The sequence below is a fragment of the Lynx rufus genome, unplaced genomic scaffold, assembly GCF_022079265.1.
Source record: "Lynx rufus isolate CCGP_SWC_20201006 ecotype Redwood Valley unplaced genomic scaffold, mLynRuf1.p SCAF_2, whole genome shotgun sequence".
Classification (NCBI taxonomy): Eukaryota; Metazoa; Chordata; class Mammalia; order Carnivora; family Felidae; genus Lynx; species Lynx rufus.
The window spans coordinates 205,655,089-205,667,605 of NW_025814834.1; the positions used below are offsets into that span (position 1 = coordinate 205,655,089).

The 12,517-nt window shown below is 55.0% G+C and overlaps 1 protein-coding gene across 1 annotated transcript in view; it reads right to left on the minus strand.

Moving 5' to 3' along the window:
• The window catches only part of EPHB2 (EPH receptor B2), a 138,241-nt gene that overhangs the window by 41,911 nt on the left and 83,813 nt on the right, over positions 1 to 12,517 (minus strand). Inside the window, 2 exon segments of the mRNA XM_047082379.1 lie at positions 1,590 to 1,925; positions 3,098 to 3,253. Of these exon segments, the coding sequence (XP_046938335.1) occupies positions 1,590 to 1,925; positions 3,098 to 3,253 (492 nt within the window).

Consider the following 12,517-nt stretch of genomic DNA (forward strand, 5'->3'; position numbering starts at 1 on the left):
TACCCCTCAGCCAGGTAGAGCTGGTTGGCCCCTTTTCCTTCCATGTTCTTGTTCATGTCCTTCCTCATTCTTTTTTTTTTTTTTAATGTTTTTATTTATTTTTGAGAGAGAGACAGAGCATAAGCAGGGGAGGGGCAGAGAGAGAGAGGGAGACAGAGAATATGAAGCAGGCTCCAGGCTCCGAGCTGTCAGCACAGAGCCTGATGTGGGGCTCGAACCCACAAACCATGAGATCATGACCTGAGCCAAAGCTGGACGCTTAACTGACTGAGCCACCCAGGTGCCCCATAAGACATTTCTTTCTATCACTCCCTTAAAATTTTTTTTGGTCCTTTAAACTACAGGTCAAATCCTGCCTCTTACAGGAAGCCTCCCTAGACCTATACCTCTGGATCCCCTGTGCACTTACTGTGTGGGTCTCACTTGACATCAGAAGGATAAGGTGGGTAGCCCACTCACCTTTTCTCCTGGAGCCTGGCCTCCCTTGGCTCTTCCTTGGACAGGGCCCCCCAGACCATGCTCACAGCGGAAGCTGGGCAAGGGTTGTTGACTGAATAACTGAGGGGCACACTCAGTTTTCAGCCTATAGGTCCCATGAGGTCCTTGAAAATCTCATGTGGCCCTTGGTTGGGGGATGAGGCTGGAAAGTGTCTCCTGGACCTGGGCACATGGGGGTCACTGGTGACCCAGAGGACAGTGGTCTTGGTGGAGAGAAGGGGCCAGAAGCCTGCGTGGAGTAGACTGAGGAGGGAATGGAAGCAGTGGTGAGACTGCCTTGCTGGCAACTTTTTTTTTGCCATGAGGGAAGTAGGGCAGAAGATGGAGTGACGTGGGGTCCCAGAAAGGATTATGAAAGGTGAGCTGAGGGAGGAAAGTTTGCCTGAGTTGAACTGGAGTGGGCGGGAGGCTCACAGAAGACACCTGTGGAAACTGCTAGATGTCTCCTGGCTGTGTCCCCACCGCCCACTGTGAGAGGTCTAAGTTAGGTTTCGAGGGGTCGCATCCCCTGGCCTCCTCCCTGGTTCGGTGAGGCCACATGACCAAGCTCTTTCTGGGGGAAGGTGCACAGAAGTGACAGGTGCCACTCCTGCTTACCCGGCTTGGAACATTACTGTGGCCCTGCGTCCTCTCTCTCCCACCCTCCCCGCAGGCCGGAGCACAGACAGGCCTGCACCTCAGCGTCGGTCGTGCACACAGGCAGGGGGCGTGGGGGGCGCTGACGCACACGGAAGAACCCGGGCCCCCGAGTCTCCAAGTGGATCCGATCTACCCACTAGCCTGGATTGCTCACCTGTGGACTCTCACAGGGGAGAAGCCTGAATTTCTGTGTTAACTTTAAGCCACTGAACCCTTTTTGTTATAGCAGCTTCACACTTACCTTCAACGACACACATTCATCAAACGACAGCGGTTATTATGAACACCATGACAACGGACAGGTAAACGCTTACCCTCCCAGGTGAGTACAGCCTTGGAAAAGCAGAAGCCACTCCACAGGGGCGAGAGGGTCTTTGATGAGGGCTGGCGGGATACTGGTTTGCACAGCCGGGCGCGGCCCCGCCCCCGGGGCGTGCATTTGAAGTGCTTACCTGCCTGGTTGGTGGTGATGTTCACGGAGGCGAACTGAGGCGAGAAGGGGCTCTGGTCGGTGACACCGTTCACGGCCTGGATCTCGAAGGTGTACTGGGTGTGAGCCAGCAGGTCACTGATGTAAATGCGCGGCTCGGTCAGGCCCAGCTGGCGGGGCGCATACTGAACGTTGTCCCCACAGCGGGTGCAGGCGCCCCGGCCTGAACCGCAGCTCTTGCAGATGATGTTGTAGACGAGATCCTCACGGCCTCCTGAATCGCGGGGCGGGGTCCACTCTAGCATGAGGGAGGTCTCGTTGACACTGGAGATCACCGCCTGGGGTGCGGAGGGGATGGCTGAGGGTGGGGAGAGGTTTTGGTCAGTTGGGGGGCTGTGGAGGTACGTTCCCCAAGGGACGGCTCTCTGCCCACTGCCCTGGCTCCAGCCCAGGCCCCCAAAGGCTTCCTTCGCATCCTTTCTCCCCTCCACCCATCAGAGAGATGCTTCTAGAATATAACTCTCATCTTGCTGCACATCTGCTTAACCCTTTCTCCCTGGACTCCAACCTCTTTGGTGTTTGTTACCGGGACCAGGACCAGTCTTTTTGTGTTGGGGATTACACCCACCTGATATCTATTTCCCCTTCTTCCTTCTAATAGCACCCCGATTTTATTTGGGGGGGGGCAATACGTCCAGCCAGAAGACTGTATTTCCCAGCCTCCTGTGATTAAGTGCTGACCACTGACATACGGCAGAGGTTTTTTGGTTAGGATCTTTCCTTAAAAGGGCACAGCTATAAAATGTGCCTTTGTCCCTTTCCTCCTTCCTCCGTCTAGAATGTGTGTGATGGCTGGAGCTTCAGCAGCAATGCTGGACTAGGAAGTGACCCGAAGGAGAGGAACCACATGCCGAGGGTAGCAGAGCAGAAAGAGTGAGCCGGGTCCCAGAGAACTTCACGGATTTGCCACAATTACCCCAGGGGTACCTATCTTTGGGGTTCTGCGAAGTGAGAGAATAAATCCTTACGGTTTAAGTCACTGGGGTCAGCTCTCTCTCTCTTGTCGCCTGCAGCTGAATGCCATTCCTGTCTGATCCAGGGGTGGGGAGATTGCCCCCGTAGTCACCCCTTTCTTTGAGAACGCTGGCCTGTGATTCAGGCGGCCGCCACCAGGTTAGAACACCGGGCAGCCTCTTCTGTCACAGACACCAGGTTGGCTCTCCTTCTGCCAAGCCTCCCATTTACTGTCCCTTTGTGAATCGAGACCTTGACTTTATCCTCCATGTGACTGGCAGGAGGAGGTAAGGAGCCAGATGCCAGCTCCATGGTAGCTGCTTGTTGGCAATACAACCACCCCGGGATGGTCCTTTTCCAAACAGCTTTTCATTTCCCCTCCCATCAGGTGATTGGCTGCTCCCCTCTCGGGAAAGGCTGGCTGCAGCCCGACGGCTGTCCAGCCCTTGCTCTGAGCTTTCTGCACGTGGACTCGGGACTCGGTCAGGCATTGCTCCCGAGAGGCCCCGAACGTACTTGTGCAGGGCATGTCCAGGGGGTCCAGGTCTGCTCTGTAGTAGCCGTTGCGGCAGACGCAGTTGGTCGCCCCTTCGGAAGTGGTCCGGCTGTTGATGGGGCAGTGGGTGCAGGCCTCGTCCCCTTGGTTGGCCTTGAAGGTTCCAGATGGGCAACCTGGGACAGAAGACAAGGAGAATTGCTGGAGAAACCGGAGGAGGGCTCAGAGGTCGCAAGGCATGGAGAGACCCTGCAGTTTCTCGTAGACGCCACACGGCATCACGGAAGGGCCGCGAAGTGCAGTTGCTGGGGAGTCCCATCTCCTAAGGCTCCCGGGGGCCTCCAGGCTCCAACCTGGCAGTCCCTTCTGTGCCCAGAAGGTTCCAGGCTACCTGGCATCTTGTCTCTGAAGCTGTCTATGGGTTCAGCTGGGGCCCCTAGCAATCCTTCTTCAAATACTCCGGGTTGGCTGAGCCACAGCTTCCAGGGTCAATCCTGACTTATTCCGAAGACCCTGAAGGGGTCTGGGGAAGCGCCTATGGCCCAGTCTTGCTCACTAATGTCTGGCTGAACCCTGATTCTTGTAACTAGATTCCTGGCTTCCAGATGATTGAGGATGATTACATTACAGTAGCAAAGTGCGGGGCATGTAGAGAGATGACGCGGGTATAGCAGGAAAGAACACTGACTTTGGAAGTGGACAGGACTGGGTTTGAGTCCCAGATGGGGCTTTTACTAGCTGTGTGACCATAGACAAGCGGCTTATGCTTTCTGAGACTCAGTTTCCTTATTTGTAAAATCATGATCCCAAGACCTATTTCTGAAAGCCATTGGGGGAATCCCTTGCACAGTGTGGGTGCCCAATGAGTACTAGCTGTTAGTGCAGCAGGTGTTTGATCAACTCATTTCGCTAAACGGAGCCTGCAATACCAGGGACAGCCTGAGGAGGGAAGTGTTTGCACTTGATGGGCATGTTCATCTAAGAGGGCTCTTCCAGAGGCTTTGGCCTTCTTCCCTGCTCTGGGGCGGACTGCTCAGGATCTGGGTTCAGGCCCTGCAGCTCAGGGCTCAGGTTCTACAAGAAATGACCAGTCCTATGTGGACCAGTGTGCAAATCCACCCTACCCTCTTCCTCCTAGCCCTGGGCTGGGAATTGGGAGGCCTGGCAGGTCCAGGCCCTGTCCCTCTCCTGGCCTGTTTCTTCTCCTGCTTACTGGGGTTCATAATCCCAGCTCTGCTGTGATCTTGGGAGGGAGGATCATGGAAGGGGTAACTGAGAAGGCGGATGGGGAAGAGCTTTGCAACAGGCAAGTTCCTCCTTGGAATGAAATGCGGCTACACTGTCCCCGGGCCAGGGACGCTCACATTCCATGCCTGTGTGCTGTGTGACCTTTGGCAAGCCATCTCTGCCTCTCAGAGCATCACTTTCCTCATATGTAAATGGCTAACATAAATTTCCCTCAATTATTTTTCCAGCCCCAGTCTCCAAGCTTATCCTCCAAGTTCACATCTTAGCAAACTGCCCTCCTCTCAAGTCTTCAACCAGCTCCAGCCTCGGAGACCCCACCCTCTTTGGCGCTTCTGTTACTTGAGATCGGAAAGCTTTACTCCCCTGCCATAATTATTCATCAAGGGGTCCCCTGGCCGTGCTCTTGGCTCCCTCAGGATCGGAGCCCTGTCTGATTCACGGCTCCTTCCCCTGTGCCCAGCACAGAACCCAGCACTCAGCAGATGCTCCATTAACACCGCTTGAAGTTGCCTTGCCTAAGCGGGAAGAGCTTGGGCTTCGGGGATCGTGCGAGTAGGAAGGCAGTGAAGAACGGTGGCCGGTGTGCAGGCTGCTTGGCCAATCCCCAGCAGTATGACCTCGGGCCAGTCGCTTAAGCTATTTCCTTCCTGCAAAATGGGGACAACAGCATCTATGTTCTATAATTGCTGTGAGGATTACACTGGTTAATTTAGGCGAAAATGCCCGGAATAATTCCTGGCATTATTGAACGGTATCTGGTTCAAATACCAATCTGCTGGGTGACCTCAGACAAGGAGTTCACCTTCTGTGAGCTAAAGTTTTCTCATTGCTGAGAGAGCATCTACCCCATAAAGTGGACTCCATGCGATGGCCAGTGTCTGGCATGGGGGTGGGGAAAGGTTGTGGTTACAATCTCAGGGCTTTGCTGGATGACACAAGCGTGTAGTAAATAAGCCACACACAAGTCCCCCTGGGACACTAGGAAGCAACACCCTCCCCCTGGGGTCCTAGTTTACCTGCCATTTGGAGGGGGCTTCCAGAAGGTGGCAACCGACTTAACAGACAACTACACTGGCTGGTGTCACCTGGACCAGGCCCTGTGGGGATCCTGAAGAGCCAGCTCCAGTCCAGTCCTTAAGAAACTGCCAGGCAAGGGCCAAGTCAGGACTTTGACATAACCATTCAGGCCATAGTGACACCAAGGAGGATGACACTGAGTGCTCTGGGGAGTTTTTAGGGCTTCTGCTGTACAGCTGGGGATACCAGGCCTTCAGAGTGTAAATACGAAACAGCCAACATTTACCCAGTAGTTTTTGAAAGTGTTTATTTATTTTGAGAGAGAGAGAGAGAGAGAGCAAGCCAGGGTGGCGGTGGGGGCAGAGAGAGAGGGAAAGAGAAAGGGAGAGAGAATCCTAAGCAGGCTCCGTGCTCTCAGCACAGTGCCTGATGGGGGGGCTCGATCCCACAAACCACAAGATCAGGACCTGAGCTGAAATCAAGAGTTGGATGCTTAGCTGACTGAGCCACCCAGGCAGCCCTTACTGAGTACTTACTAAATACTGGCACTGTTCTAAGTACTCAACCCATAGTAACTCATCCAGTCCTTACCCAGCCCTGTGATGGAGGGAGTGTTATCACCTGCATTTTCAGATGGAGGCATGAAGGCACAGAGGTGAAATAATTTGCTAGGATGTGAGCTTACCGTGGCACAGTTGAGATTCAATCTTGGGTGGTCTGACTCTAGAGGCTTCCCTAACCACCACACTACACTGCCCTTATGCAACTTGCATTGTTGTCAAAGGTCTGTGAGTGCTAAGCAGGGATTGGCAGCTCCTGGGCAGGTGCCCAGAGCTCTCTCCACTTGACTGCACTGGCTTTGGGGTCCTGAGTCCTCCTGCCCTCCTTCCTTCTTACTTTCCTCTCAGGCACCAGAGTTTCCCTGCTGTCTGGATAAAGAGTGCCATCTTGGCACTATCCAGTCAGCTCTGGCTCTAGTTAAGTGATTGATCTCTCTGAGCCTCAGTTTCCTCTGCTGTAAAGTGGGGGTACAGGGCTCCTGTGAAGGGGGGGTCTAGGACCATCCTAATAGATGCCAAAAGGTTTTGATCCCAAGATCAGGACCCTCCTGGCTCCCTTTCGGTCAAGAGCCGGCCCAGCTTAGCACATCTCTCCCATCTGCTGGTAATTCCCGGGGCCTGGCTGGCGAGTGGCTGCCCACAGTCTCTGTGCCGTGCCAGCCCCTCCATCTGGGCCACCTTCCTGGCTGTCCTTCCCAGTCACCACATCCTGGCCCCATCTCAGACTCCCCAGGCTGCCTCCTTCAGAAGCCTTCCCTCTTTTAGGTGTCCGGCTGGACACCCCTTCGCCTTCTCACTGGGCAGCTATGGTTTCTGTATCTCTCGGCACCGTGCTTCACAAAACCCACTCTTCCGTCTTGCAAGGTGACGTCACTCTCCACCCAGTCCCCTGGAACCCTGGATGCCTCCTCCCTCCCCTCACCCCCTGCGGCCAATTATCAGGTCTTCCCCCCACTCAGCAGTGCCCCGTCCTGGCTCTTCCCTCCTACTGTTCCACCCATGCGGGCATCCAGAAAGCTCTTCTTACCTACTCCTTAGCCTCTCATGGCCATCTGGCCTCCTCCTGCCCACCCTCCAGAGCCAGCTTTCTAAAGTACAAACCTTTTTGTGCCACTTAAAAATCCACAATGGCACACAATGGAATATTATTTGGCCGTAAAAAGGAATAAAACACTGATACGTGCTACAACGTGGATGAACCCTGAAAACACTGTGCTTAGTGAAAGAAGCCAGTCACAAAAGGCTTCCCTTTATCTGAAAGTGTCCAGAACAGCGATCTCTAGAGACAGAAGCAGCTTAGTGGTTGCCAGGGACAGGGGAGAGCAGAGAATGGAGAGTGACCGCTAATGGGCAAGAGGGTTTCTTTCTGAGGTGATGAACATGTTCTAAAATTGACTGCGGTGACAGTTGCACAATTCTATGAATACACCAAAAATCACTGAATTGTACAATTTAGCTGAATTCTATGGTATGTGCATCACGTCACAATAAAACTGCTATTAAAAAAAAAATCCGCAACAGCTCCCCAAACTGCTCAGGGCCCCCAGGCCCCCAGGGCTGGCACCTGCCCGCCTCTCAGTGCCCACCACCCTGAGCTTCGTGCTGTTCCGCACAGTCCGCTGCATGTGGTGCCTGCCCCAGGCCTGCCTCCACACCTCCGGCCTCTGTCCACCCTGCCCTCATTCCCTGCAATGCCTTCCCCTTGTCATCAAACTCCTACACCCCTTTAAGACCTGGCTTAGGTACCCCTCTTCCAGGAAGCCTTTCCTGGAGGGAAGGCTTCTTTCTCTTTTTTTTTTTTTTTTTTAATGTTTATTTATTTATTTTGAGAGCGAGAGGGTGTGTGGTGTGGGTGTGTGAGCGGCAAAGGGAAAGGGAGAAAGAGAATCCCTAGCAGGCTCCGCACCGTCAGCACAGAGTGTGTGACGCAGGGCTCGAGCTCATGAACTGGGAGATCATGACCTGAGCTGAAACCAAGAGTCGGAGGCTCAGCCGACGGGTGTCCCAGAAGTGCCTGTTTTGCTTACTTAGGGATGAACCTGTAAGTGCCTGGCTGGATTGTGAATTCCCAGTCCGATGCCGGGTGCCTAGCAGGTGACGGGTGGGCGAAGTGACAAAGCTGCAAAAGCGACGTTGGAGGAAACTGAGGCCCAAAGAGGGGCAGACACACCTGGCTCTTCAGCAGCAGAGGCAGATTCTGATACCAGGTATAGTGTGTGAGCGGGGGGAGGCCCTCAGCTCTGGTCCGCCACCTCTTTGCCCACAGAGAGGTCAGGAACCGCGGCCCGCCCTCAGTGCCCAGTGCCCTAGGGGCCGTGCCACTCCTAGCTTCTCAGCTGGGAAGGCATTCAGTCCTGCCAACATCCGGGTTTCACGCACAGAACTGGGAAGAAAACGGACCTGGAGGCCGTGCCTCTGACAGGTGCCTTCTCTGAGACTCAGTCCCCTCCTCCGGAAAGGGGGCTGATGATACGTACAAGGTATGGATGCAGTCAGAGTCTCTGCGTGGCTCTCCCTGACCCACTTCTGCCTCCCCTCTAATCCCCCATACTCACTGGAGAGATCTGAATGAATCGGACCCACCACACTCTGCTTATTTTAAACTCACAGGTGGCTCCCCGTGGCACTGAGAACCACCCCACACCCAGCCCTGGTCTGAGAAGCCCGCCAGGCTGGCTCTGTGGTCTCCCTGGCATTTCTGGACACTTCTCTCACTCAATTGCACTCCAGCCCCTCGGTTGGCAAGAGTGCCCCTGCCTCAGGGCCTTTGGCCATGCTGTCTCTCTGCCTGGAGCACTGTCTCTGCTTCCTATGGTTGACCTGCTTCTTTCAGACCCCAGCTTTTTTTTTTTTAAATTTTTAAAAAATCTTTATTTATTTTTGAGAGAGAGAGAGAGAGAGAGAGAGAGTGCAAGTGGGGGAGGAACAGGGAGACACAGAATCCAAAGCAGGCTCCAGGCTCTGAGCTGTCAGCACAGAGCCTGACATGGGGCTTGAACTCACCAACTACGAGTTCATGACCTGAGGTGTAGTTGGATGCTTAACCGACTGAGCCACCCAGGCGCCTCTCAGGCCCCAGCTTTAATGTCACTTCCCAGAGAGGCCCTCCCTGACCACCCTGGCCAGAGTGATTCTCTCATTACACTCTGTCTCAGTCTGTTTCCTTTGTTGACACTCATCTCGAATTGTAATTATATTAGAAAACAGCTTATAAACATGTGTGATGTCTTTTCCCTGCCTGGGAAGTGCCTGCAGAGGGGAAGAGGAACTAGGTTCGTCTGGCTCTCTCGTTGGTTCCCTAACTCCTGGCAGAGTGGTGGGAGCATAGTAGCTGCTCAATACATGTACTTGTCGCATAAACGAATATCCCCCTTATAGGGTGTCATGAGAAAATACTTGGCCAAGCAAATGCCAGGCTCGGTGCCACCATCACCATGTCAATTTCATCTGGCTCCGTGGCTGCTCAGATCCCACTCCACTTCCCATCTTCTGTCCCCATGGGTCATCCCAGGGGGCTGTCCACTTATGGTGACAACTCATCCTGCTTTTCAAACGGGAAGTCCCGTGTCCCAGAAACGTCCTCGGTCTCTGCTAACCTGACCCTCTGGTACACTTCTCTGGCCCCATCTGGTCACCTCTCTCGTCTGTTTGCTGTTCCCTAGATGCCCTGGCTGCACGTGCAAGGGCCCCTTTGCTTGAATGTCCTTCTGCCCATCAGGGATGGGGTTCTGACATGGACGCCTCTGGGAGGCCGGCCTCCACTCTCTACAGCAGACACCTCAGACCCCTACTGTGGCACATCAGACACACTCTCTGGGCAGTGGTGTCCTGCTCAATGGCCCTCTGGGGTGGGGAAGGGGGGCGGGAAGCCCTGATTGGTCACCTTTGTCAATTTCGGTGGCAAAGCTCCCACTAGGACAAATTTCAAGCTACCAGTCTGAGATAACTGAACGTGGAGTTGGGAAGAAATGTGCATGGCTGGCTCTTGGAAGCCAGGCTCGTACCAACCAGCTGCATCCTACCACGGACCTCACCCCTCCACCACTTATCTGTGTGCTGCTCCCCGGTGGATGGACCCTGGTTGGGGGAGGGGCTGGGTCTTCAGTCTCCACATCCCCAGTGCCAGGTCTGGCACATAATTGGTGCTCAGTCAGCTCAGTTTGCTAGCTGAGGGCAGGTCTGTCTCCCCGAGTGGACGGTGGGGGGCTCAACAGCAGGGGCTGTGGGTTTGGTGGGCTGATATCCACACAGAACACACAGCAAGTTCTGTACCATATACGTGTTAGCTATTATTACTCACCCGGGGTGCAAGGGTGGTAATAATTCTCATTTATCATGTGCTTTCCAGGTGCTGAGGCCGGTGCAAGTGATTGGCACGGAATCTCTCGTTAAATCCACCTGACCACCCACTGAAGCGGCACCATTATCACCCCCCCCCCCTTTTACGCACGAGGAAACCGAGGCTTGGCAAGGGGGAAGGTGAAATGACGATACCGAGGTCACATAGCTACTAAATGACAGAGCTGAGGTTTGACCCCAGGTCTGTGGGATTCCAAAAACCTTGCGCTCAGGTATTCCTGGACGGAGAAATTATCGCGCGGCTTGAACGTCATTACTGGAGACCCTGTCGTCAGGCCTAAGAGGGGACAGGGCTTGCCGGGTCACTCAGCAAGACAGAGGCGAAGCCAGGCCCCACACACCTGGGGACTCTGCAGATGCCCAGATCCCTTGGCCGGGCGACCCCAGGCAGGGATAGCAGCTGGCCGGGAGAGGGAGGGAGGATTATGGGGAAACAGATTTTCTCCCCACCTGCCCCCTGGGCTCCGGGATAGGTGATAATTGACCGAGTGAGCCCTGAGTCAGGCCGAGGCAGGGCTCCATCTGGACCTGGCACGGCGGGGCCGCTAATTGGCACTGGGTGATCTTTGCAGCCTCCCTGCCAGGCTTGCAGCTCCTTTGCTGTCTTCCCAGAGACTCCGGTTTAATCCCCAGACGACCGATGCCACGGTGGAGTCAAACGCTCGGTCAGGCCCAGAGTGCCAGGCCTTGGGGGTGGGGAAGGAGCTTCTCTGCCTCCCTAGGGGTCCCGTAGAGCAGAGGGCTCTGTCCGGGCAGAGGCGGCCTCGCCTTCTAGCTCCCAAGCGCCCGAGCAGGAGGTCTGATGAAACGGAACCTGGGTGTGGACCGTGGAGCCGGCTGCCCGGGCTGAATCCCAGGCCTGCCTCTGGCTAACGGTGTGACCAGGGACAACGTACCTCACTCTCAGCACCCTTGCCTGTATAATGGGGAGAATGATGACACCGACCTTCTATTTGGTGGGGAGAGTACGTGAGTTAATCTAGAAAAAGCACGGGCAGCAGTGCCTGCCTAGGGCGCACTGAGCCCTCCACAAGTGTCTGCTGTTACTATCTCCGTTCATTCTTGGCCCCCCACTTGCTGTGTGCCAGGCCTTGGGGGTACAGAGACAAAAAAGATGTGGTGGTCCCTGCCCTCAGGAGTCTGTGTCCAGTCGGAGAGATGCTGAGTTACGAATTGATTCAATAGGCATGTATTAAGTCCCTGTTATGTGCCAGGCACGTGACACGGAGACAAAGGCCCAGGCCCTGCCTGTAAGAGGCCATGACTGAGCAGGGGGCCGGCACACCTTCCCCTGACCAGACCTGACTGCTGGCCACTCTGGGCAGAGGGAGTGGGCTCCAGGCTCAGCAGTGCCAGGTTGGAAGGGCAGCCGGCTCACTTTCCTGCCTTGGGGTCTCCAAGAAGTTCTGGGTTTGGGTTGGGGAGAGGAGTTTGAGCGGGCGGCGGAGAGTTCTGGGCCCAGAGAGGGGAGGCTGAGCTAGGCTGCCCCTGTGGCTCCCTGCTCCCCTTGCTCTGTGAGCCCGGGCCACTTCCTGCCCACTCTGGGCTGGCCTCTATGGCCTCTCCCAGGTATGGGACTCCAGCTATGGCCAGGCTCAGGCACCCGGTCCTGGGTCCTATGTTCTTTTTTTTTTTTTTTCTTTTTCAACGTTTTTTTTTTTTTTTTTTTTTTTTTTTTATTTTTGGGACAGAGAGAGACAGAGCATGAACGGGGGAGGGGCAGAGAGAGAGGGAGACACAGAATCGGAAACAGGCTCCAGGCTCTGAGCTGTCAGCCCAGAGCCTGACGCGGGGCTCGAACTCACGGACCGCGAGATCGTGACCTGGCTGAAGTCGGACGCTTAACCGACTGCGCCACCCAGGCGCCCCTGGGTCCTATGTTCTTCAATTGTGGATCAACCGATCTGCGTATTTTCAGGGCGTTGTGCTGTGACTATGAGCGGAGCTTGCAGTATTCCCGTGGTGGAGCAAGGGGGGTTTGGGGGGTCTTCCTCATGCAAAGTGGCTTTTGCATTTTGCACGCTTCCTCCTCTTGCGACTGAGGTTAAACCAGTGGAGTCAGTCCCCCTGGACTGAACTGGGCGGGGTGCCTGATCCTTTGTGCCATGGGCACAGCCACGCTGGAAGCCGGTGGCAAGCTTCTGGGCTAGGAGGGACTTCCCACCACTGTGTACCTACCAGGCACCTGCCTGGTGCTGGGCCAGCAGCTTCCTCAGTTCCTAACCTCACTCAGTCTGCACAGTCACCCTGTGCAGT